General features: G+C 35.2%; 1 protein-coding gene across 1 annotated transcript in view; it reads left to right on the top strand.

The window, feature by feature from the left end:
* Window positions 1–27,121, top strand: part of SPRED1 (sprouty related EVH1 domain containing 1) — a 61,987-nt gene extending 34,866 nt beyond the window's left edge. The window contains exons 3-6 of the mRNA XM_058807385.1: window positions 7,213–7,381; window positions 8,657–8,706; window positions 16,677–16,835; window positions 21,974–27,121. Coding sequence (XP_058663368.1) covers window positions 7,213–7,381; window positions 8,657–8,706; window positions 16,677–16,835; window positions 21,974–22,633 — 1,038 coding nt within the window. The 3' untranslated portion in view covers window positions 22,634–27,121. The remainder of the gene's footprint in view (window positions 1–7,212; window positions 7,382–8,656; window positions 8,707–16,676; window positions 16,836–21,973) is intronic.
* Window positions 27,122–27,613: the final 492 nt, after the last annotated feature.

Below are 27,613 nucleotides of genomic sequence, written 5' to 3'. Positions count from 1 at the left end.
GTGTTTTACTGTGGAAACAAAAAGAAGTAGAGAATGCACAAAAGCTCCATCTTAATGACTTTTTTCAAGAATTTATTATTTTCTGCAAATGAATGTTGACTCCTCTGTAAGCTTAAAAGATAGAATTACTTCCTATACTGTACTGCTGACCCTTCCTCAAGCACACCGGTTTCTCCTCTGAGGCAGGACTGCTGATTTTTCTGCCTTGACTGTGACTATTGTAGGAAGAGAGCATATAAATAGAAATTGTGCTGACTCAGTTGTTTCAGTGGGACGTAGCGCAATTAGCAGAGTACCCTGTGTTCCCGCACAGCTACGTGCACCTGCAGTTCCTTCCTCACTTTGCAGTAGTTCCCTTTAGAACTTTTTTTAGTCTTGTCAAGGCTCTTTTTGAGAAGCTTAATTGCATTTAGAGATACTTGATAATTTTTTTCTTAATTCTTAATACTTGGAATATTCACAGCTTGCCTTAAGAATAATAAAATGCTCCAAAGTAGAGACTGGTTTAATGACTTGTCTGCATGCATATGAAAATGTCCAGTCATCAGTGTCCTGATCTGTTTGCAGTGTCCTCTCTCCCATTTCCCCTCGGCAAGACTTGTTTTGTTTCCACTTCTGGTAGAAGGTTTTAAATGTTTCTCCTCCTCTTCCTGTCTAAAATCAAGCTCATGTTAGCTTGAATATTTTTTCCAAACATTTGTTGTCTTTAACAGTTTGTTTTGGTTTTGGCTTTTTGGTGTCTATGTCCCATCCTGTGTCCATCTGTCTTCTTGTACTTAGGCCCCCCAAATGTGACCTAACAAGATTGCAATCTTGCTGTAGTTATGGGAAGTTGCTATTGGAAGTCAGCCTCTCAAAAACACAGGATAAAAGGTGGAAGAAGTGCAGCTAGGACGCACATCTCTCCTGTGTATATTGAATAAAACTCAGGGAACTAACATGTAAATTTTAGGTGTGGAGAAGAACACTGGAGAACCAGTAATTAATTGATAACTGAATGAAAGTCACTGTGTATTCATGTATTTCTACAGATTTCAGTTAATGCAATTATAAGCAACAGCTAATGAGTAATGAATTAACAACCAACTTGTATGGAATGCAACAAGACCCCACTTGGCACAGAAAGAACAAGATCCTACACTAAGAAATGTGATGACAAAATTAGGTCATGATGCTTATTTAGAAGGGCAGAAGATAGCAGGCACTGAACAAGAAATTCTGTTGGACACGTCACTGATTCTAAAACTATTCTGATCATTATGCTTTCAATATGGTTAATGGTTTTACATTCATTCTTAGGATATTCCTGTGGATTCACTGTTCAAGCAGAAATTTTAACCTTTTCTTTAATGAAGTCAAACAAGTGGGGTTTTAGTCCAAATAGAATTACAGGTGACTACTATATTTCATAATAATTATATATATTTATTTTAAAGTAAAGTAAAAGTGGAAGCCACTGTATTTGCTATTGAGTTGAGACCAAATATTTTGATAATCTTCAGATGTTGTGGAAGTGTTATGCTGAATCTACTGTTCCTGTGCACCAACTTCCCTTACGTCTCATTTTAGAATGCCTTTGGTAAATCTCAATGGCTGTATAATCTTTGAAGTTAGTAGTATGCTGTTTAGTTGGTTGCTCTGCCATTGTATTTGAAAAGACGTTACAATTTTTTTTTAAAGCTTCCTAAACAGTTTCTAACATTTCAGTTACTCAGGCTTTGAGTACATGTGTCTTCAGGAATGTTTAATTAATAATCTGCTGTAATACCTACAAGTCACTTGGACCATGGTTTCCATTTCACTGAAGCTTTTGCATGGTACACACAGCTGTTTGTAAAAATACTTCTGTGGATTAAAAGAGAAAGTCATTTTTACAAAGCAACTTCCCCACATTCTCTAAAGTCACATTACATGTTGCTGAAATACCTTTCTAATCAAGATTATATCTTGATTTTCTCTAGCCAATAAGTCTCTTCTTTTGTGAAATGGCTTAGCTTCCAGAAAAGGTGCAGAAATTCCCTTAACATGAAAACCTAGAGTGTGGAACTTGGAACACTTTTCTTTGTCATGGGGAAGCATAGGTTTTGAAATATCTTAGGTTAGAAAGTAAATGGAGTTCAGATCTATAGCTTTTAGCTAAGATAAATGGGAATCATAATGCCAGTATAACTGTTTAACCACCAATGTGTCAGATTGTGAAAGGTGAAATTTTCTCTAAACCAGCCTGAAATCTATAGATGAGATGTTTGCTGGAGATATTTTCCAGATGCCTATTAAATGGTTATACTGAAGAGGAATGAGCTTTAGTTGCTGCTGCTCCCACTAACTGCAGTTCCATTCCAGTTTACCAATCTTTCCATGTATTTTATAGGCTATGAAGGCATTTAGTTATAACAATAGATCTCAGTCTGTAAGTCAGCTGCATAAATTAAATACTTCGGAATCAACATCAAAATATTTAAGATCCTTGTTGGAGAGGGCTCATCTTGTTTCTTTTTAGACCTGAGGGGCAGGTTGCTGTCAGCCCTTCTATGAATCAGCTTCAGTCTACATGTAAACTTCCATAATTTTTGTGCATACACAGCTATTTAAAACATCTTGTGGCATTCACAAAAAGCATCCTGGTTATCTGAGATGAAAATCAAAGTGGTGGCTCCATTGAATCAATTTGAGAGAGAATGCTTCCCACTAGTTTGCACAGGTTGTTTAGATTTGTGTTGGAATGTAAGGGTGTTTCATGAAGACTTTTCCCATAATTACACATTTCCCCCTTTATTATAATCACCTTCTTAGATCAGGCTCCAGCCAGTCTGCTTGGAACAATTGCACTCCGTCAGAACCTGGTCAGATCTGCTGTTCTCTCTTTCAGTGTGTTCACAGTAGCTCTCTTCTATCTCAATAGCTAAGCACATATTAGGCTCAAACTTACTAGTTTTTAGGCTTTGGGGAATTTTACCTTCTTGAATGCAAAGTCTAATAGGCTTCTCTGGTTTGTTTTCTTCTCCAGACTTTTCTCCTTTTATTAAAGGAGAGAAAAAAATATTACTAGTATCTTTTAGATCATGAATCAGGAGTAACAAAGTTTAAAATCTTTCCTTTGAATGAAAACTAATTGTGTAAAGGAAGAGACACAAAGCTAAAACTGAATAGAAATACCTTTCTGTTCTAAAAATCTGCTGTTTACAAACTTAATATTTTACTTTTTAAATTGTGTTTGAAGTTTGAGGGAAGTTTGATTCTGATGGGCTGTAGTACAACTCAGTACATCATCTTCTTTTTTGAACTGAATGTAAAGTATGCATGGAATAATTGTCAAATGGTTACTGTGACACGGGGTTCATGTACTCTGTAGCATGAATCCACTCAGGTCGTGCTGCTTGTTCCCAGGAGTAAAGCAGAATAGGCATTGAAAAGTGGTGTGTTTGTAAGTTTGTACATTTGGGTTGGGAACGAGAAACAGTGAGGCTGTCTATCTTACATGTTCTCTTGTAAGCTTTGAAAGTACAGCTAGAAAACAGTACAATAGTGTACAGGATCTCAAAATGTGCAATTATTGGGTCTGTTACCAAGATAGAAATTTGTATCAAATGCAAAAGTTTTGGAATTTTTTTTGTTTGTTTGTTTTCTGAAATAAGCTCTAAATAATGATGTCATATCTTCAATACTCATTTCTATTTAAAAGTATTTGGATTTTAAGTGCTAAAGTAGAAAATTTCTGACTCTGGGGATTGATATTATCCACATAAGCCAGATAGATTTTATTATCTTTAAAAATTTAGTTTTTAGAGGTGAGAAAAGAAACATTAGGCTAACAAGTATTTTTGAGTAGCAATGAATTCATTACTGTTACATTTAATGACATCTAGATATTAAAAGGAGCTTTTAAATAAATAACAGGAGACATAGAGCATAAATAGGGCTCTATATTTGTGCTCTGAGAGTTTAAATTTTGGTCATGTGGACCTCTTTTTCTTCTGTCTTGAGTCTGATGATTCTGCAACATTTTCCATTATGAGCCAAGGTAGATGTTTCATATTTGTATGGAAGTCTTATATTTAAGTCTCCAAATGAAGAAAACCTTCAGAACAGTAACCCATGGGATGTTTTTGGAAATGAAACTTAGTTAAGCTGTAGGCATTTTATTTACAATTTTTCAGGCTTTTGCTGTGCTTATCCCTGGAGATCTTGGAGAAGGTTTGGGAGTGCATATTTTGGATAATGATGTGGAAGAGTATATGATCTTCACCTATGATATGGAGAGTTCTGAACCATAGCAAAGCACACTAAAAATAATTGGAGTTTTGAAATATAACTGCATTGAAAAAGCTTGGTTTCCATTTCCAGGCCTTGGAGAATATGTGTATGAGGATACTTCCTCCCCAGCCCTCATGATAGCTCACATCCTTGAGTATAAGGTAGCCTTTGGCAAAATTAAGTTTTACAATTAAAAAATTCACTATTGTTGCAAAGCATAGAAGTGTTTCAGGGAGAGAAAAATGCTTCTGGGGATGGTTGGTATGTTTTTTAATCTGATCTGCAATTTTTTGTATTTCTGAGTGTAACAAATACTATCGAAGTGCTGGATGTTTATAAATTTGTGTCTCACTGCTCATTGAGACCGATAGCTTTTCAGCTTTCTCTCGGGTAGGGCAGGAATCAAGCCTTGCTTAATTTTAATGCAGCATATTTTTCCCTTTTCAATGCCTTTTCACTTATATCTTCTGTGTTAAGCAGCTTGTTTTCATACAGGTTTAAATGGGGAAAAAATCAGTGTCACTCTCTCAAATGTGTTGTTTCCTTGAATCAAGTTGAAAACAATTACAGTGTTGGATGGGATGTTTACTTGTTTTGTTAATCAAAGCTTGTTATATCATATGTGAGGGTTGGAAGTTGGGGGTGAGTGTTGCTTTTTGGGCTGGAGGGAGTTGGTTTGGGAATTTTCTAGTTTGGTTTGTGAGTCTTTGAAAGCCCTAACTTCTACTCAGTGGTGAAGTTTTAATCCAGTTTTCATCTCTAGTGGTAACATTTTTACTGGGTATGAATTTTCAGTATGAAGTAATCTGGATTAATCCCTTGGGCACCAGAAAATCATTGTAATGCTATAAAATCAGGCTTGCAGTACTTTTTGTTGACGTTTTGGATGACATGGCACACAAAATAGACTGAAAATAGTTGTTGTTAATGTATTAGAGATTCCCCCTAAAGAGCTCTGAGACCTAGAAAAGGCAGTGTTGTGAGAAGCCTTCCTTTTTAACTGCTCTTTGAAAGAGGAAGCAAGTTTAAAATCATCCAGAGGAACAAAGAACTATTTGATGCACCTTAGAACTGCAGAATAATCCTTTTTTTTCTTCCTGCAACAACTTTTCCCACAGACCTACAGCAAACAGATTCCTTTTTATGTTTTCTTGTAAGCGTTTTTACCTACATATTGTTCACCATTTAGGGAGATCTGAGTGGAGAAACAAAAAATTACATTAATGCTAAAGGAGTTTATATGTGCAGATAGATTATTATCCTTAGAGGCAGAGGTAAAAGGCAGTAACAGTTGAGAGGAGATGATTACTGGTGGGTTGTAGGGGGAATAAATAATGAAGTGCAAGAGAAAAAAACCTATTTGCCTGTGTAATAATTAGACAATGAAAGGAGAAGAGGAACGCAAAGAATATGTAGGAATAACCCAAATATATATATATATATATATATTTATATATATATAAATAATTATATAATATATATTATATTATTATAATATATATAATAATATTTATATATAATATTATTATAATATATATATATAATATAATATATATATAATTTGAGGGGTTTTTGCTGTTGTTTGTACTTAAACTAATTTTACCATATTCTGTGAGGAATTCCCTATTTTTTCTTTTAAAAAGCCACATATGTAACAAAACAAAAAATGAAAATATTCTAGAAGTACATCAATGAAATGATAGAATATTGAAATTCCTCATTCATCTCTCAGTCAGTGTAGGCCTCCATCATCAAATACCAATACAGAGAGACATATCTTACTGGGAGCTTCATCATACTGCAGTGGGAGCAGATCAATGCATTTCCCTCCATACTTTCTTATTCACATTTGATTTTTTTTGATCAATAAATGCTCAGTGCAACAATGCTGCTTAAAATAATTTTTACCAGTAAAATAAAAATGCAAATATAGTTTTAAAACCAGTCTATTTAAAGGAGAAATGATAAGGCTTTCCAGTACCTGAAGGGAGGCTGCAAAAAAAGCTGGATAGGGATTATTTAACAGAGAATAGAGTGACAAGACAAGGCAGAATGGCTTTGAATTTAAAGAGGGCGGATTTAAATTAGATACTAGAAAAAAATTCTTTATTGTGAGGGTGTTAAGGCACTGGAACAGGTGGCCCAGAAAAGTGGTGAATGCTCCATTCCTGGAAGTGTTCAAGGCCATTTTGGATGGAGCTGTGAGCAACCTTGTCTAGTGGAAGGTGTCCCTGCCCATGTCAGGGGGGTTGGAACTGGACGCCCTTTGAGGTTTCTTTCAATGCAAACCATTTTATGATTCAGTGTGAAGACTGTGACTTTGCTTTAGAACTGAATGTACATATATACCTCTAATGATTTTGTAGCCAAATACTTCTGTTCATTATTTGCAGTTACTTTTTTTTATATACAATACACAAATGTATTTTTGTCTAGGTGCAGGCACTATAAAGATGTTATTAATCTCATTTTTTGTTAAGAATTCTCTTGTATTACTTTCACTTGTCTAGTAGCCTTTCTGAGAGAAATCTGAAAATCTGCCTGAAAGCAGCATGAAGTTAGTCTAGTGCTAAAAAATTTTGTAGATCTCAGTGATACAGCAAAATTTGATACCAGCACACATAATACTTTTTTGGGGGATGTGACCTATTTCATTTGCTGAACATCTACCAAGTCTATACTCGTTGTTGCAGGTATGAGATTCTTTTATAGGTATGAGATTTTTGAACAGGAATGTTGACTCAGTAAACAAATAGTGTCTTCAACCCATACTATTTATCAGCAATCGATAGTGAACAATTCATAATGGAAATGAAGTTAAAATTACATCCTTGTAGCAGGAAGAAATTTGAAGAGGGACCTCAATGATGTATGTTTTAGTTCACCAAGACTACCTTTTGTTCACAAATTCGATATATTCATCATTGATATTTTTTCCTTCTGTTTTCTTTCTGAAAGGTGGTCTTGGAATGCACATTAAAGAAAGACCTTGTTTACAACAAAGTTACTCCTACTTTTTACCACTGGAAGATTGATGACAAAAAGTTTGGCCTCACATTTCAGAGTCCTGCTGATGCAAGAGCATTCGATAGAGGTATTCGGAGAGCAGTAGAGGATATTTCTCAAGGTACATATTTCAGGTGAAAGACTTGGTGGGGTGGATGAATATTGAGTCATTACTAAAAAAGATGTCAAAGCACTTTGTGTAACATTTTCATTGACAGTACTTAAGGATGTGGATTAAACTATATATATCGGGATTTTAATAGGTAATAGTACTTCTGGCATTTCTAAAGTGCCATTCATTCAAGTGTCTTAAATTGTTTCACAAACACTAATTAGGTAATTTCCTGAAACATCCCTACGTAATAAAGCATTGCCTCTTTCTTTTAGACATGAAGAAATGGAGGAAGCTGGAGTGTAATATTCTCTCACTTGGATCTTAGAAGCTTTTTGCAGTTCCTGTGTTCTTGTAGGATAAGCTGGGAAGTTGAATAATTTGTGACCTATTGAGTTCTCTTTTTATCTACACATACTTTCAGTTAACAGTTTTAGTTTTTACTAACAGCTGAGTTAGTAGTAGTTCTGTGTTCAGCATGGTTCTGAGGACAGGTTTTTTAGGAACAGAAGAAGAATTTACTCAGATAACAATATGGCCCACTCTGGAATGAAGTTCCCGAGTTTCACTGAATTAGTGGAAACCAGCGAGCAAACTGAAGGATATCATCAAGCCTAGATTCTAAGCTGAAAATATGATAAATGTATTGCTGGATTGAGACAGGGAGGGAAGAGAACATGTGTCTGTTGAATTGAAAGAACATCTCAGGCTTGTAAAAAGTAACTTTAGGGATTTTATGTGTGTTATCCTACTAATGAAGGGAGGAGCATGTTTCTGAGGGGAAATGTTTTTGACATACTCTAATGACTGCTTTGGAAATTTGTTGGTACAATCCATATCCCTTCAAGACAAATATTTAGAGAACATGAGAGTAATTTTTTTCTCTTAGGGTCTCACACTTTCAATTTCTGCCAATTTATAGCAAAATAAAACAGTGTGCATTCCTGCCAACCAAATGATCTGTCTTTAGTTTTCAAAGTGCTACATTAAAAGGAATATACTCCCTTGCTTCTGACTGCTGATGACACTGAAAATGCTTTTATAAGGAAGGTGGGAACAAGAGAGAGGAGTGTGGCTAGGAATACTCAGTATAGAAAATGCAGTGTAGAAATAAATCATGCTTACTAAATCAACTTGAAATGCAGTGATCTATATGTTAAAACCATAAACAAGAATATTTGTATAATCATCACTGGATGTTGAGAGATGATGTGGATAACTGGAAGCAGTAAGTGGTAAATATGAAGAAAATAACTTTGTCTACTTTTTTTTCTTTATATGAAGGTTATCCACCCTCCCAAAATGATGTTGAAGTGGCAGAAGACTGCTTTCAAGTGAGTAAATTTTTTAATTAATAGTACATTTTTTATTTTACAAATGTACTGAAGAGATTTTGCTCTCATTACAGAGAATAAGCAAAATAAGAGCAATAGCAAAATTCAGTTTAATGAAATAAGTTCTAGAAGAATTATCTAGAAGACTTATAATATTATCTGTCCTAAACAAAGTAGTTATTATTTAATCCATAGGATCATTAAGTATCCTGAGTTTAATTTTTAACTTCAGTATGTGTTCAAGTTATATGTCCTCTTTGATCTTATTGAAATAAGAAATATTCTCCTGGGCAACAAAATAGAGGGATGAAGAATCTTTCTACTTATACATCCTGTTTGTTTCCTTAGATTTCCCTTTGCAGTGATAAAACTCTTTAACTTCAAATGGTTAGAGTTGAAAAGATGCTGAGACAATGGTTGAGAGGATCTGGTCCAAAGAAAGACAGAAGTTCAATTTTTAAAAACACACTGAAAATAAAGTGGTTACTTACTGAGATTCAAGTTTTTATTGATCTTCTTTTTGCACTCTTCAATTTCTGTAGGTCATAATGACTTAAGAGATAAAAATTTATGTCCAACCATGCTTCAGAGCTACAGTACTATATAAGTATACCATATCATATACCATAAGTGTGGTAACACTGATGCATAGCACTGCCTGGCAATATCCAAGAATCATGTAATTAAAAAGCCAGTATAAAAAACCATTATGGATGGATATATAGCTATAGATTAGCTATAGATACACACATGCAGAGTGAATAACTGTATTATAAGTGAGGAAGTCCTACTTGTGTCTCTGTATGCTTGTCATTTTTCCCTTCTTACGTATGGTTTTAAGGGAAAGCCACGTCTTCATTCACACATATATTCAGTTTTCAGAGTGCAGAAATTTAAATTATTATGAAGATGGCAAAGGAACAAGTTGACTCAGGGGTCTTAGTGACTATTCAGAAAACTGCTAGTGTTGCTAAGTGATTTCTTCTGGAAAGGAGTCTTGCTACTTATGCAATAATAAATCCTGTATCAGTGTAAATAGATCCAGTGTAGAACCTCTAGAACACAAAATCAAGAAAATTAGCAACTTACTTTGAAGATATGATAGGAGACTGAGAGTCAAGTATTTAGAAAGGATACTGCAATGCAGTGGCAACACAGAAGTCTCCTGATATCTTTTCATTTTATGGCAGAAGAAATGTATTACTTTGTGTAAGTGTTGGCTGCGTAATCACCTGTTGTTCTATACTTTCAGTACTTTATTTTAAGGCACTTGAAAGTAAAATTTTTATGAATATTAGATATTTCAGATTTTAGAAAGAGATTATCTTTTTACAGGGTGAAGGAAATATGTGCCAAAGTTAATGCAGTCCTTAATCAGCTCTTAAATGACTTGCTTAAACATGCTTTGTTGCAAGGATTAATAATTGAACAGTTTCTACAGCCCTAATGAGATTAGAACAAACCAATTACCTCTGATTTTGCTGCCTAGTTATTACATTTCTATATAAGGATGCCAAAATTGAGGAAAATATCTGAGATTCATTATTGTTACAAATTTGTTATTGGCAAAGTGGAGAAAAGTGTATTTACAGCATCTCTTCTATACATGTGAATATCAATACACCACCTATTTATATATGTAAATATAGGCTTACTTTATATTCCATTTTAAAAAATAAATGTATAAATAAATGTATATATTTTTAAATGTCTGTAAACCAGATTATAATTATTATTATATATTAAAATATATAGATTATATATTATTACATTATACATATAATGTATAAATACTCATACACCAGATATATATGTTAAGGTACAAACAATCTTGTGTGGTACAAGCCACTGGCCAAACTATCTTTTGCATTCTAGACACTTAAAGACTTCATCACAGTAGATATTATTTAACTGTGGATTTGTGCTGTGGATAGATGTCCTGTTTTCTAAAAACAAAAAAGCTAGTCAATATGTCTTACCATATCTCTGCACAGCAAAGTAAAATAAGTGATACTAATACTAGAAGGAAGGAAAAAAGAAGAAATGCAGAGAAAACTGAATCCACCCTGGTTTAGCTATGCTTCATCTAAACTGGGTTTATGTATCAGTAACGAAGCTGCAATTGCAGACTTATGAACATGAGTGCAGAAAAGCTACACCATTTTAGTCACAGGCATCAGGTCTAGTCTCCAAGAACACCTTTGAAATACCAAATAGTCCACATTTTCTTTCAAATTATTAAATCCCCCCCCCTTCCAAGATTGGTACTCTGATAAGAGAAAGTGGATACCCCAGGGTCCTTTTAACTTGATGTGTAAGACCATCATTCTTTAAAGAGAATGTATTGAGTATTTGAAGAGTTGTGTTGACTTGTCCCCCCCGCTTTTTGCCACTTCTACGTTGTTTAAAAGACTTAATGATTTTTTTGTTTTCTTGTTCATTTTATAAGCTGTTTTCCTAAGTCTCCATTACTATTTTTAAGTGTGTTTTGGAGTATATCTGTGCAAGGGCATTTTGGAGTGTGGATAGAATATTAAAGAGTAGTTTTTCTGTACTGTTCTAGTCATCTTACACAGCAGGAATCCTATATTTAATGTGCATTTGAATTATAAATATAGTATTTGGTTTGTACATAAATTTCATTAATGGTGGCTTGGTTCTGTTGTTTGCTTTTTTTTTAATGAAGATGATTAGATGATGAAGAAAGCTAAACATGTTTCATAAGTTATTTTACTGGCTGGTTATATTTGGTGCTACAGAGAGCAAATAAAATGATCCAAAGAAGATCAAAAATTATCATCGCAGTGTGAAATCTCAGTGCTTCCTTGTAATATGTATTATCACATTTTATAGAAGTAGTTAGCAGAAATAGTGATTGTCCAAAAGTTGTATGTGCATATCTTAAATGTAAATCCAAAAACTGAACTCGTCTTGTGCCTTCTAGGCTAGCAATTGGCTTGCTATGTTATACCCAGACTCACTAAATTTCTGATTTTTTAATTTACATTTTGTAAATAAAATCTCCTGGAGAAAGCATTCCTTTTGCTGAAGATCAAATTTATCATTTTAAGACATAGCTTCCTTATAGTTTCTTTAACCTCTCTGTTGTTTCCAAATAATATTAAAATCCTAGTATTAAAAGAATATGATCACTTAAGGGTTTTCATGGTTACTTAAATTATTGCAATTATTTTTGGTTGTTTATTTAACTTATTCAATGCAAATTGTTCATATCATCAAATAAGTCCTAGTCTTACCAGACTCATTTCAAACAGAAATACACCAATGAGTTAAGGCAGAACTATCTGACTTCCTATAATGCTGGTAAATGGAACCTGGAAAAGTAGATGTACTTACATGGAAATGTACATTGGGAATTTGTTCTGTTAGAAAGTTTAGATGGTTTTGGTATAAAACCTTGCATTTTGAATGTAGGAGCAGCTTGTGTAAGTCACTTTGCTTGTTTGTTAAAATATTGGCTCCGGTTATTTTCCTCTACCAAATATAAACTTATTGCTCTAAAATTCACCTAGTTCATCTGAAAAAAAACCCCAAAATATATTTTTTTTCCTTAGAAGTAAATCTAAATGAAATCTAGAGTTCATACATTCAGAATTATTTTTGTAGGGGTTTTGTGGACTGAAAAATAGAGTAGTTGAGCTTTAATTTCTTTCAGTTTTTGTTGATTCAGCCATATTGGTGTTATATATAGGCTACCAACACATTTTAACAGTTTGAAGTAATAAGAATTGGATCACTTATACCTTTGAGTTTCTTACTACTGGCAGAAGAAAACTGTAGACTGATAAATTGTAAGCAGAAAATAAAAAGTTTGGCTTGTTCTTTCAGAAGTACACTGGACTTTTTGTTAATAGTAAGGGGGAAGGGCCTGAAAATTACATGCATCTTAAGTGGGTTTGGTGCAGGCAGGGAAGACATTAATTGTTCATATGCTCCTCAGTAAATACACTGTTTTGTGACCTTTTCATAAGGGCCTTCAAGGACCACTCAATTTATTTTGTCTCTAAAAAAATGTTTGCAGAAGTTTTTATTTTATAAAAATAACATTATGACTTTTAAGGAAATGTGAAATAATTTACCCTTGATGCACTGTATTGTTTTATGGATAAGACAATACTACATGGTAAAACAGTAAAGATTAGAAATATTTAGTGCACATAATAAATTGTTTAGGTCCAGTTCTTAGAACTAAAAGTAATACTAATTCATATTATCAATTTCAAATAAATCTATTAATATGTTGTGCTAAACCATTTTGATTTATTAAGCTTTTTTTATTGGAGTTGTATATAAAAAACAGGAGGAATTTTTTTTTCCTTCACCAGTATTCCTAGCAGCCTCTTTATATGTAGAGTTCTCTATATATCCAGGTGGTAAAGCCTTTGAAGAAAGAGACATGTCAAATATCTTATTTTTTAGTTTAAACTGTATGAAATATTTAGAGTAACCTAGGTAATATTTCAGCCTATGTCAGAAACACATACCTGAAAATAATAGAGTTTCTTTGCCAAATATATTGCTCCATCAGTCTCAGATATAGCCAAAGCAGAAGGAAGTCATTCAGATGTTTTTGAAACCTATATAATTTATTCAGAATTGAAAAATTAAGGAAAAAGCATTAAAACATTTCTTGTGTTGTTAGCATCAAGCAGCAGATTTTCGGGCCCCATGGGAAGTAAATGCAAGAACTGGGATGCAGCGGAAATGTGGTTTCTCATCCATCCTTCTGTGTAATCATTAAACTTACTTAGAGGAGAACATTTTTAACAATGTTTGCAGAACAATGTTGAATTCTCTCCCAGACTTAACTCTGGCAAACTGGGAGAAGTAAGGAGAGAAAATTTGAAGAACAAGAGAAGCTCAGTCTGGTTTTCATTTTCTCTACAGCTGTCATCTGGCTTTGAATTCTGCTGGAGAGCTACAGCTGGAGTCATTTTATTGCTTTACCCAGCATCCTTTTGCTTGTGCGCACAGAAATGTTTTAGTAGTCTTGGAAAAAAATTCAGAGTATCTCTTAGCAACCATAGGACAGTAATTATTATACCAGCAGCTGGGAGCAAACCAGATTTCCGTTGTGCATTAAAAACTGGCGTAGGTTGCTTTACAGATGATACTGAATAACCTATGCCAGTACTGTACTTTGCAGGCTGTGGTTAAAGAATATTGAATGTGGGCGGTGTAATTGCTTTGGACAGTAGAAAGGGAGAATGTGTGCATCTGTGTTAGTGTGTGATACTGTATATTTGTTCTGTATATGTTCTTGTGGAAAACTTTATATGTTTGCTTCTTACTTAAATGCATTTTCAACACAATACCGTTTTTGTTTCTAGGGCTTCCTACTTCAGATTGTCAGTGTTTCCATTATAAATGTGGGTTTTCAGATGTTTATGACCTTTTAATAAAACATCACATTGGAGCAGGAAGTTGTCCAAGGAAAAGGTTTTTGATACTAATAAGCGTGGTTTGACTGTATTAAAACTGCAGTTTAGTTAAAAGCAGAGAGTTCACCAGGTTCATCTTGCATTTCTGTAATTCAGCCTAGTGAATATTTATTGGCTAAAGGACTGACATGATTGCTTTTTATTTTAATACCAGAAGTTAGTCTGTGTCCACTTACCTGTAGGGTATGGGATGGTAAGCTGAGCACTGTGCTTTCAGAAAGGCTGTTTGGCGAGTTCTTGCCTTACAAAAGGTCACATGCTTTTCTCTGCTGCCACCCTGAAATTTGTCCTTGAAGTCAATTAGTTTGAATTGTGGTATCTGTGTTGGAATTTTCTAAAAGCATTCTTTGATAATTGCTGTGTATAGGGCATGAAGGTTTGCTTTAAGAGTAAGGTTTGGGTTTAGTGCATCATCTGGCACTGCTAGTTAGCACAGTCAGAGGCGATCCGTGCCTGTGTCCTTCATTAGATGGAGCCCTCCTTGAGTGCCAAGGGAAGTACTTGTGTCTGCCTGTGTGAGCATGTGCATGTGTCCTTTTTGCTCTATAGTGTAGATAGTTTCTTTTTAAAGAAGAAAGGCATGGATCACCTGCAGGGACAGGAAATAATGCAGGCTGCTGCAAATCTCACCCAGGGATAAAAACAGGCTTGTGAGTAGTATATGTTTTTTTCCCTGGGAAAGAAGGAGTAGAAGTTTTTGCAGCTTGCTCCCTTCTTCCTACACCACTAAAGTTTATAATTGCCAGGGGAAGGGGAAAGGGGATGCTTATCACTGTGATTTCTGTAAAATGGCTTCTGGCTCTTAGCTTAAATGCTTGTAGTAATTTTAAACATTGCTCATACCAAAAATGGTTGTTCCTCATTTTGAATACAGTTCTTCTGTAGTTTGAGCCACTGTTTTGGAAGCTTTTTATGTTATTGGGCAATGTATCTGCAGGAGTACCTCCTGCTTTGAAGATGTTTGCTATTGCACTAATATTTGATGCTTTTTGCTCTTAAAATAAGTATACATATATGAAGTCCAATTCTTTTTAGTCATTCCAATATTTCTTTTATACTCGTTTTCCAACAATGTTTGACCAGAAAATTTAGTTCTGACAATAACAGAGTCAATTACTTTGTGGTGGTGTCATGCTTAAGGATCTGCCAATAGTACTTCTTTTTGGTATTTTGCCTGTCTTCAAAAATTTTCAGGGGTACTTTACCCTGATTGAGTGACCTGTATGCTCTGTAGTATTAATTATGCTGATCATGAATGAATTACTAAATTTAATGTTTCCCCACATGGGGCTTCTGAAACAATAGATATAAATTTAGTGATGTGATGATTTTCTTTCTCCTACAAAATCAGCTACAGACCAGCCAGCTACTTCAAGCTATCTAGATGTCTTAAAACTTGATACATTAGGCTTTTATGTATGTGAGGTACTAATGTAATCCTAGAATAAGTTCCTTAAGTACTTTGATAAGTGAAAACTAATGATTCTGGGTCAATATTTAACCTGCCAAAACTTTAGGTTTGCCTCTGCCTCAGTATTTTTCTGTAGTATTCTTATTCTTTTCCTCTAAATGTTTTCTTGATACATACAAATCCCTGTAATAAAGCTGAAACATTCTCATTGCTGGAAGCTGGATGATGCCAGAATTTTCTCAGTGCTATCCACAATGACAGCCAGTTAACTTTACAGCATCCCTCAATGCAAACAGAACATACAGTATATTTTTGGCAGCTCAATGGAATTTGTATCAAAATGCTGTGCTGTATCCTAAGTATGTCCCAGTCAGTCAAGCTTAAAGAATGAGAACTGTTCATTTTTCAATTCATTTCAGAAACTGGATCATCTTACAAGCCAGTATTCCACCCAAACACACTTCCTGTTCCTTCTTTTAAATAGCACAGGTCCTGCAGCTATCTCATCATGTATTGCTTCATAGTCTCACTTTTGTATCGAGTTGCCTGATAGAACTTTAGTTACAAAATGACTGTCATTCATGTCTAATGCACACTTGGTGCAATTAGATATTTTAATTGAGCCAGTATAGGTTATTTTTTTTTCTTTCAGCTGATTTTGCTTTTAATTTATTAAAAGATCTGACTAGCTTTTGCCTTATAAAATAGTCTCCAATTTTTTTTTTCTCCAATTGTGTTTTTGTAAATACTGGCAGCTTCATGGGTAGTTAGAGAAAACATCTCAGAGACAGGTTAATATCTATTTCCTTAAAGAAGTCTGATTTTGCAACTGTATTTCAATGGCACGTATCTCTAGTGCCAAAGTTGTGTACTGTCTGCAGAGAAATTCTCTATTTACAAAGGCTGATTCAAAATAAAGAAAATACTTGCCTACTTCTAAATGCTTTAAAAATGTGCATTTAAGATTACTAGTGTTTATAGATACCTCTAACACATTATATGGAATATTAACACACCTATGTATGCACTGGTTGGATTTGGTGTTGTTTTTATATAAATGCAAAAATCATCTCATGGAAGTTCCTTATGTGTTCTAGACTGCTCAAGAAAATACATCAGGTTCACTAATGAAAGATCACCTTTTTCAACATGAAACTGTAGTAACCAGTGAAACTTACAACAGTGCAAATTTACGGCCTTCAACATTTGAGGATTTCAACACCAGGAGAGCCTGTTTTCCTAGCCAACCTAACCAGGTAAGTATACCAACAAAAGAAGCAATCCTTTCTTTGCTTGCTGTACTAATGGCACAGTATGTAGTTTCTGACAAGAAATCACTGCGTTCCAAGTCCATGTACTTTCAACTTCTTGAAATGTTCAATACAAACTTTGCAGCTGAAATATTACAGCATTATTATGACAGAGGTAAAGTTTTGTGAAGGTATTTACCTATCGTTGTAGTGCACCAGACTACATGAATAAATATTTAATTTCTTTGAAGTCTGTTTTTGTATTGCAGATTTCAGTATCTGCAGCCTTAAAAAGCTGTTCACTTTTTTTCAGAAAATGTTAATTGGACATTAGCTCAATTGTAGTTACATGTATATTAATACTGTTTTGCTTAGAAATATTGAAAAGTATTCAGCCATCGGTACAGCTATATATCACTATATATTTTTCTTTTTTTCTAAAGCTAAAAGAACTGAGTTTTTGTAGACTGTGGAAGTAGTCTTAGTAAGTTGGATTACAATTAATTTGATGGTCTTATGTCTAGAACCAAAGACATAGAAAGCTTTTAGAATATGCTGAATAACAGATGTCAAAGCAGAATGCAAGTTCAGGTAGTTCTGAAGACTTACAAAAATAATTCTACTGCTTATAATAAAGCTTTTTAGTACCTTCAGTTATTTTTGCAGAGAAAAATAGGATTGTACTTAAGTCTTATATCAGCTACTTTTAATCTGTTTTATTGGGCAAAAGAAGCAAGCAGTGTTATCTGGGGAACTAAGAAGCTTGAAATTATTATTTTTTTATCTTTAATCGTTGATCTACTCCAATTATCTCTTCATGTACATCACCTCATATTTTTGTTTCTGTTAAGGTACATGTTTACCTTTTGTTTCTGTTAAGACACATATTTTTCTCTCTTCTCGTTTATTTCAAAGAGAATTGTAAATGTTTTTTAGAATAGAATGGATTGGTGATGAGGTTATTGCAGCTAATGGCTACAGTACTCAGTGATATATGTCCTGTTAGTCTTCCTTGCATTGTAAAGAAAAGTGCAGCAGCTTGAAATGCCTGTATATTTTAAAAGCATGTATAAAATTGACTACTGAAAAAGTAATAATTTAGATTGTGTTAAACTGATTAATCTGTGTCTGTCTGATAGAAATTAAATAGAAATTTCTTTCAAATGACAATGTTAGAATTCAGTTCTTGAAAAGTGAAGTTATGGGAGATTCCATGAAAATTTAAGCAGATATTCTTTTAAATATTTTTCTCCTGTTGTAGCACCTCCTGCCAGCAACAGACACTCTCTGCTTTTTGCATGGTCTTGTGGTACACACATTTGGAACATAGGCAGGTCACCAGAACTTCACATTCTTTATGTGCACACACTGCACTGGTCTGGTAAACTCCATGCATGTGACCAGGTGGCACTACAGATCTTGAGCTAATTCGTGGGTTTATTTCAATTTTGTGTAAATAAGTTTGAATATTCTTACTTAAGAGTGTGCTCATAAGTTAAATAGCTCAAGTACATGCTCCAACTAAATAAATTATTAATGACAATTCAGATTTTACCTGTAATATTTTGACTGTTAGTAAAAAATACTCAAGCCCTTCAGCTTTCCAGCTTCTGATACATGGATGTGTGTTAAACTTAGTACTTTGCAATGATGTAGGCATCTGCTGGTGTCTTCATACTGAGAAGCTGCAAGATGAGCAAAATCAGGTGTAATTCTTTGAGGAGAAGCAGCAAAGGCTACAGTGCCAAGCAAATGACTGTGCCTTGTTTAAAGGTGCGCACTTTCAAGTAAGGTGTGATACTTGTGCGTTCAGTTGCACCAACAAAAATTTTCTGTCTGATTTCCAGTTGGCTAATCGTGTTCGGAATCAGATTCTCTGTGAAATTTCAGTTTGCTGTAACATTTGTCCTCCCTTCCTGCTTCAGCTTCACATAGATAACATTTGTACTGAGTTTTAGTTTTGACTGTTTAGAGGACTAAGTGCATTATTTTCATTAAATTTTGCTGCTGTTTTACCTATGTAAATTTGGATTGTGAATTGTTCAAAAGTTTTCATGTACTTCATGCATTCACATAGGTCCCATTTAATACCCAATGAGTAAGCTCGTTTCAGCATTTCTTCAGTTTGCTTATTTTTCAGTATGTTCTGCTCCAAAAATATTTCTTAATATCAGTGCCTTAAAGAATGTAGCGGTGCCTTATTTGTAATGTGCCAGTTAAGCATTTTTAGGTGTTGGACTCAAGACTTGAAAAAAATAAATTAGTTCTATGTATGTGGTGTGTTCTGCTCAAACAAATAAAAAGCCTCCAAAGGCTAAGGAGAGGTCAGATTCTACCATTGTTAGTGTTTGTAGTAATCTTTAATGGCTATTAACTGTCTGGGCAATGGGAAGTTGAGGGGGTGTTTTTGTATTGAGGATTCAGGGTTTTTTCTTCTAAACAATGGGGTTTATTTACTGTCTTAAGTGCATGCATAATATTCTATGTGGACAGCAGGGTAAGGATCCTATATGCCTTGGAATTTAATAACTTTTACAGCTTTTTTCTTAAATAAATTTATGCTGTAAAATTTTGAAATAAACCCATTAGCCATAGTTAGTTATTTCTGCTAAACAATAGATTATTCCTCTTGTTTGAAACAGAATAGGGCTGAGAAGCAGTCTGCTTTTATAAGCAAAGGGGAAGCTTAACTGCTTGTATAGGAGCCTGGGGAAGTATGGAAGAGAAGCAATGTTAGCTGAATAGGGTATAACCTTTCTTCTCCCTGTATCCTTGAAACCTTGTGGAAGTTCAACTATGTGGCTTGGAGCCAAGGAAAAAAAATTTTTCTTGTTAGCATACTCCAGTTGAAAGTCCCAGGGCAAAGCATCTCTAATTACAGTTCTGTACTCATCACACAAGGATTGTTGAGCAGGGAAGTGATGGTTAGAGCAGGCTACAGATAATTCTTACATAATCAGAAGATAGCATATTTTAAGAAGCTCTTCCTTCCTCTTTTCCAGCTGCCTTCCCTTTTCCCTTCTCTGTCTCTACCCCAAAATCAGGACATGCAGACTTCAGCACAGTAGGAGTATAGATGCATGCAAAGTGACATAGAAGTGTTTTAACCTAAAACATCTCCAGTAGTTTCACACACTGCAACAGATTAGGAACATGCAGTTCAATTGTTGTACTTGACTATGGAATGGTGATACATTAATTCTCATTAGTTTGAGTACTAATAAGATAAACCCTCTCATTTTATTGATGCCAAAGATTATTCCCAAGTAATTCGGGATTCTGGAAGAATTTGTAAGACTAACAGGTTAGAGAGGGGAAGGGTATTCTGTCTTTTCTGAGAAATGGTTTACAGGCTGTGCACTAGACAGAGAAAAAGGCAGAATTTGACTTGAAGCCCACTTGGCTCTAATTATAATAGCCCTACAGTGTAGAAAAATAATTGTCTGCCTGTAAGGTGGAAATACTGAGGCATACTGAGACTCTTGCTTTTTTGCTGCACTGCCTGCTATTTTCAGGAGCTACTTTTATACACATGCTAAATTTTTATCCTGTAATTATTTGCACCTTTTCTTGCAAGTCACTTGTAATGTGATTTCAGTCACATTTAGTGGCAATTCACTATCTTACACTTAGATATCTAAGGCCTACAATATTTCAGTTTGGATGATTCTCTTAATTTTGTCATCTTTGTCAACTTTTTCACATTCCCACACCCTTTTATTGTGAGGCAGAATAAACAAGAATTCTCACCTTATTTCTCTGATGGTTTTGTATGTATTTAGCACATTCCTTACTACTTGCCTTTTGAAGTATAAGGTCTTAAATATTGGTCAGTTCATTACAAGCTGAGAATTTAAAAAGTACTTGGGTCTCTGCCTGCTTGTGTCCTAAACTAATCAATATAAGGACTGTATATTATCTAAGGAGAGATGCATTCAGAAGAGGCTGTTATTGAATGTTCTTCATACTGTGAAATCCTTATCTAGAACACAGCCTTGATAATTAGTTACCAGTATTCAGTGCTCTTGTTATGAATTTGAGAGAGTTTGAAGACTTAGAGTAGGAATTAAGGAAAGCTTCTCCTGGATAACACAGTAGTGAATGTCTCCGTTCTCGGCCTGTTGTCTCTGCCTGGTTAGGCTTAGGATGGCCTTGAGGCAGCCCACGCTCCAAAGGACGAAAGCACTCTTCAGATTTTTCGGTCTTCAATATTGTTTATTAATTCTTATCTACAAAGTTGTGTGCCAGCCTGACAGAGGTCTGCCCAGCAAGACAGCCATGGGCACACTGACCTCCCTCTGGGCGGTTGTCTATTTTTATACTAAAAACTATGTATAAGATATTTACCTTTACCTTCCAATACCTTTTACTTTTATTAACAAGTGCAGATTTAGTGTGAACAAATCCCAAAGTGCCAGCATCACCATCAAAGATGGATGACAAGAAGAAGAGCAGAAGGACAGTGCACACCCTAATTCCTCCATCTTGCCTCCTAAGAACTCCCCTGTACCAAGATCCCAAAACCTGTGCTTTCACCCTGTGATTAATCAATTCCTTCACCACTTATTACCAAGTGATCCTCTCGTCCTCATATAGGTGGCACATCCTGCGCAGGGTCAAAATCCAACCACCAAGCACTTCTGACAACATTCCAGGATTTCCGAGTTCCCCCAAGGGTTACCTCGGCAACTCTGGACATCAGGAGTGATGTGCTGAGTTCCCACGTGAATATAGCAGGGAGTTAGTCCTAAAGCAGCAGATCATCACATGAAATCAGCACATAAGGCATAATTAGTCTGTGGAATTCGTTTCCACTTTAAGATGTTAATACTCTAATTTTGAGAATAATTCACAGATCTGCATCAAGTTTTATGTGGATACCAAAATACCCAAAGCTCTTACGAGGGACTAAAAAGTCAGGAAAGAATACTGAAGCTCATAGATCTAATACCCTACAGAGGACTCCTTATTGTGGGGATATTTGTAAATTTTAGTAGTGAGAAAATAATCTGAATTTTTTATCCTCAGTCAGCAAAAGAAAAAAGTTTTGGTTTTTTAGTTTTCTAATCTAAGTTAACATTGTAGGTGGACATAAATTTGGGACTTCACCATAGTAACTTCTCTTACTTTGCCTTACTTTTCAGGTCCCACTGAAGTCAATCAGACACGTTAGTTTTCAGGACGAAGATGAAATTGTCAGAATAAACCCTCGTGACATTTTGATACGTCGTTATGCAGACTACAGGCATCCTGACATGTGGAAGAATGACCTGGAGAGGGATGATGCGGACTCAAATATACCATTTTCTAAATCAGACAGTAAAAAATCTGACTATTTATACCCATGTGGAGATGGAACTAAGTTGAATTCCCTAAAAGACTCAAAGAGTTCTGTGGTATTTAAAACTCAGCCTTCCTCATCAAAATTTAAAAACTCAAAAAGAAGAAAAGAGGATGGTGAGCGTTCCCGCTGTATATACTGCCAGGAAAGGTTTAACCATGAAGATAATGGCAGAGGAAAATGTCAAGATGCGCCAGATCCTATTAAAAGATGTATCTACCAAGTTAGTTGCATGCTTTGCGCAGAGAGCATGCTGTATCACTGCATGTCAGACTCTGAAGGAGATTTCTCTGATCCTTGCTCGTGTGACACTAGTGATGACAAGTTCTGCTTACGCTGGTTAGCACTGGTGGCGCTCTCGTTCATTGCTCCATGTATGTGCTGCTACCTCCCCTTGAGAGCATGCCATCACTGTGGTGAGGTGTGTGGGTGCTGTGGAGGAAAGCATAAAGCTGCAGGATGAATCAGTCTTGTGCCAAACAGAGCTGAAAAATCTTTGTTTCCAGGAAGCATCTAACTTGGATTTGTGGAAGCTTTTTGGCAAGCTGAAGGGAATCTTCTTTCACGTAAGAGATGCTTGATGTGGAGGAAGCAACGAGACTTGTCAGACCTTGGCATTTTACAAGTGCTAGCCACGCCTAACTATTTGCTTTGAGTGCGTGGCATTTGTCGCAAGTTGTGAAGGAGATTTTGCGAAGGAAAGCCTGTTCTTATTGGCTATAAAATGAGTATATAAACTATGATTATACTAAAAGGGATTAACTTTTGCCACTTTGTACATTCACGGTTTAGGTGAGGGGGCTCTTTTAAAAGGATTAAAACTTATCTGAGGGGAAATTTTAACTAAAAGTGCACTAGTGACAGTTGATTTAAGATTAAGAAAAGTTAATACTCAGCAAATGAGAAATGAAACTGATTTTAAGTGCAACTAAATCACTTATTAATAGTTTTTTGGAAGCAACTTTATGTATAAATAACAAATGTTTATATTTAACTAAATGTGTAAGGTACGAATTATTACTTGTTAAACTTTCCTTCCCTCCGATATAGTAGGTATGGACCATATCTACTGTCACATTCCATAGTAGTATTTTAAATAGTTAATTTAGTTGCATTTTTATTCCAGATGGACAAATTGATATTTTCAGTCCTGGTTCCCTTCAGCTACAGTTTGTGTTGAGTTGTATCCATGCATTCTGATAATCTAAAAACCTTTAAAATATTAATTATTCTAGTCTTGAGTGACCAATATTTTTTTTGTTAAGCACAGATGTAATTGTCTAAAATGTTCTTGTTAGAACATAACATTTATTTTTATATATAAATGACTTTGATTTCAACATAATAGCAAGAAGGACATTGTTTCTGTTGTTCAACCAGCAAGTTGTTTTCTTTTGGGGTGTCCTCCAAAAATACTTTCTTGCATATTCAAATGTTCATTAAGCAAAAGGTACATTAAGGCAGTTGTAACAAATTGTCACCAGTGTTCTTGTTTATCCTTCTGTTAAACTAGGATCCTGTTCAGCTGTTTATCAAGTACTATGATTAAAACAAAAGATTAATAACAAAAGTGAAATTGTTCTCATTATTTTGAACCACAACTTTTTCTAATTTGAATGGGCAAGAACAAAAGTACTGTGTGTTTTTTTCAAAAAGAACAACAAAAGACTTAGCTTGAGAAATAAATTAAAGCCCAGGCAAAACTGAGTGAACTTCTTAATTGGGGAAATTTGAAGGCAGGGCTGGGGAGGGAGGCTGGAGAGTGCGTGTCTATGTATGTGTATGAGTGCTGGTATATTGTGTATGGTATTTCTTATGGTTTTGTACTTAGTAAGTCTAACTTTCAGGTAAGAATTAATCAATTAACCCACAGAGAATTTTTAAAAGCATTACATGTTGTGCTGTGTTATAAAATAAGAATCATTTACTACTTATTAAAAACATGTAAAACACTGAAAAACAGTCATAATTCATTAGCAAACATGCCTGTTTGACATCTTGGCTGGAGTGGGACAGATAGTCTTTAGTATACCCTTGTTCTTAAACACAGAACCAAATAATTTCATTTTAAAAATGCATTACTTTTCTCACTTACATGCATTTCTTCAATATATTTTATGTAACTTATTTTTGCATGTATCTGGCCCCTTAATTTTCTTTGTAGCCCAGAAGTAAAATGAGCAAATGTATATAACTATCTGTCTGTAAAATACTTTTTAAAAGAAAACATTTATATTTATATTACAGCTTGACTTGACCACCTTGTGTACATAGATCATCTCAAAGTATTATTTCACATTGAAAAAGATGACAAATATCTTGATAACTATAGAAGTTATGGAAGAGCTTCTAGTTTTGTATTAAGAGTTGATTGGATGGCTGAAGTCCAAGAATATGACACAGTAGCAGCAGTCATGGTTTTTGGATTTTTATTGTTTATGTATTTGAAAGCTGCTACTCTGGTTGGTTTTCATGCTTCACACATTTTCAGCTAAACTTGGTTGCCTAGAATAGACTGTTAACTTTAAAAACAACTTTCATTAAAAAATGGTGACGTTTTTCTAGTGAATGAGAGAAAATTAATATTTGTAAGTGCTAAGTTCCTAATTGAAGGTGGAGAGGTATGAACAACCTAAGAAAAGAACTTGCTGGCTGTATAAGAAAATACTATATAATCACACTGTATATATACTTCAGAAAGAAGTTAGTTTTAGCAATTTCCTCTGAGCACTATAAAACATAGTGAAACTCCTGGCCCTGTACTGTATTTTATATGACACATATACTTTAATATTTTTACTAAATGTGTGCATTAATATTTTCACCTTGCATTTAACCACTTTGCTGCTAAACTGTTTTCACCTTCTGCTTTTCTCTTTGAAGACTTGTATCATCTAAAACGGGCTACTGAATGGGCCCATGCTCGCTTGTTCCTGTTGTGCAGCGTCAGCCAGCTTGCCTGGTTGGAGAGACCAAACAAATGCAGAGGTCCGAGGTTGCATAAGGCTTGGTTTCAGTGGCATGCACATGTACACGTTCTCTGGTGCTAGGGATCTCGCCCACTGTCACATTTAGGAGATGAGCAGTGGAAGGCAGTGGAAGTAAACCCATTCCAGAACAGCTTGTTACATCCATACATCTTCCGGCTTTGGTGGCACGTAACATTCATTCCGTCTCTTCTGAAATACTTTCTTGGGCATTTGGAAATAGAGAAATTTCTCCTCCGATCCATAATGCTTGCCCTTAACATCCGAGCTGCACTTTGTCGGGCATGTAGTATCAGAGCTTTGTGCTGCTTGGAGGGGACCCGAGCCTTTGGAAGCCGTCACTGAATGCTGAGTCCCTCGCTCGTTGAAAGCCTCGGTTACGGTGAAAATCGTTTCCCCTTCGGGAGGGGGGAGTTAAGCGAGCGCGGCGCTCGGGCGCCATCTGCTGGGGAAAGCTCGGCGGCCTCAGGCGCCGCTCTTGGTGACACCGCGGTTAACGGGCTGTCCGTGCGCGGCTTAAGGCACACGGTTAGGGTGTGCTTTAGCCATGAATTTACACAGTACTCATTTGCAGTCTGACTGGGATGCTTTAGCTCACCGTGCCTCTTAAGCTGCATTATTAATACTGAAGTAAAAAATCCTTTAACTATATATTTTGTTAGGCTTAAATTTGTTGTGATGGCCTGTTACAGGAGCATAAGAACCAGGAATGAAATGAAAATTCTTTTGATTGTGTCATTGGGCTTCTAAGAAAAGGGGTTTATTATTATAATTATTTTATGTATTTCCCCTCTTGAAGTTCTTCCCACAGCAAAGGGATGGAGTTTTGATGCTCGTGCCGAGGGAATCTGGTCTTTTGTGATACAAATCAAGTTGTGAGTATGCACAGGTGGGTGTGTGCTCTCACACATGAAATTCGGTAGCTGTGAAGGATACACCAACAGCTGTGTGCATGGTTAAAGCAATATCTAGTGATAATCTACAATTATTATGGTAACTGTTTAGTAAACAGCACGACATCATAAAACTCTTTGAGACCTTATAGAAGTTTCAGTCTTAACCAATGCAGTTTCCTCTAGAGAAGCAAATGTATTTTAAAGAATGCCGTAATTGTGCATGCTGGAATATAACATTCCCATTTTGGATGAGTTCTCCTCAGAATGATATGTTTGTGTATATCTGAAGGGTGATGTTGAACACTTATGTAAATAATGCCCAGGTTTAAATTAGACTTTAAATCTTTTCCAAACTTATGGCACAATGTGCAACCAGTACAGCTATACATTCATATTAGTAAAATGAAGATCAGGATTGCTGGCTGGCAAAAAAACCCCAAGAACTATAACAAGATGCCTTATGGTACTATTAGTCCAGCATCTGGGTGGATAAAACTTGTTTACTTTGGTGCATTTGCAAATATTAAGAGGGGTTGAGGAGGATGTTGGATTTTCATTTTGGTTTTTTTTTTCCCCTCTGAAAGTTTCCCTTAATTGCAAAAGTTGTGGTTTGTTAAAGAAATCAAAGCATTTGGTGAAAAAGCAGCCTTCATGTTTAAAGCTGTGGTATAAGCTGTACATGGTTTTTCTTCTTTTGCTTGGTGCCATATGCTTTTCACCCTAATGACCTCAAAGTGCCTCATGTGTATATTGTTTCCATTAAACCTCAACTGCTATTTGTGTCTACTAAGTGATGTATAATTTAATTAACTCATCCCGTAGGTGTTTGCATAAAGAATATGAATCTAGCTTGTTACTTTGAGTATATAATGTAAATATGTCTTTAAGTTTGTAACTGGTTTGTTACATCACATCCTTCTAAGTTGCCGAAGTAGATAACACCATAAAAACCGTTTCAATGTTTTTTCCTGTAATTACATGATTAAAACTATATTGAAATGAAAAAATATGTTTTTCCATTCTGTGTTGGTGTTGCTCAGAACAGTGCACATGAAATGTTGCAGCTCAAGAACAGAATAAAAAGAAGTAAATACAGGTATTACCTTCAAACTCCAACATCTTTCATTGTAGGAAGCATTTTTAAGAATTGCTGTAATGTTTTAAAGAAAAATGAGCTTATATCAGTTTGCTTTGTATGCACAGCAGTTTTTGTTGACATCATGCTGAGGAGGTCAAGATTCCTTTACATAAAACATATATATCTGAATTCCCACTTGACCCCACCACAAAAATGTGTATCTCTGAATATAATTCTAACCTTGTGTAAGTTACAGAATAAGATACACACCAGAAACGGAAGGGAAATGAATCAGTCTATGAAGAAAAATGAACAAGTAGGAATCTGTGAGACTGTAATTTGAAAGTTCAGTGGTCAGGGTTTAGGATAGATTATTTTAAATTGAACTGTATTTGCCTCTAGGTTTTACAAATGCTTTCTTATTGGTTACAGCCAATAAAGTAATTCTTCCTGTTCATTTGATCAGTTGCTAACCTGAAGAA

Source organism: Ammospiza caudacuta, chromosome 6 (assembly GCF_027887145.1).
Source record: "Ammospiza caudacuta isolate bAmmCau1 chromosome 6, bAmmCau1.pri, whole genome shotgun sequence".
Classification (NCBI taxonomy): Eukaryota; Metazoa; Chordata; class Aves; order Passeriformes; family Passerellidae; genus Ammospiza; species Ammospiza caudacuta.
Note: the sequence above shows the minus strand (reverse complement) of the source record. Positions and strands in the feature narration are given on the sequence as shown.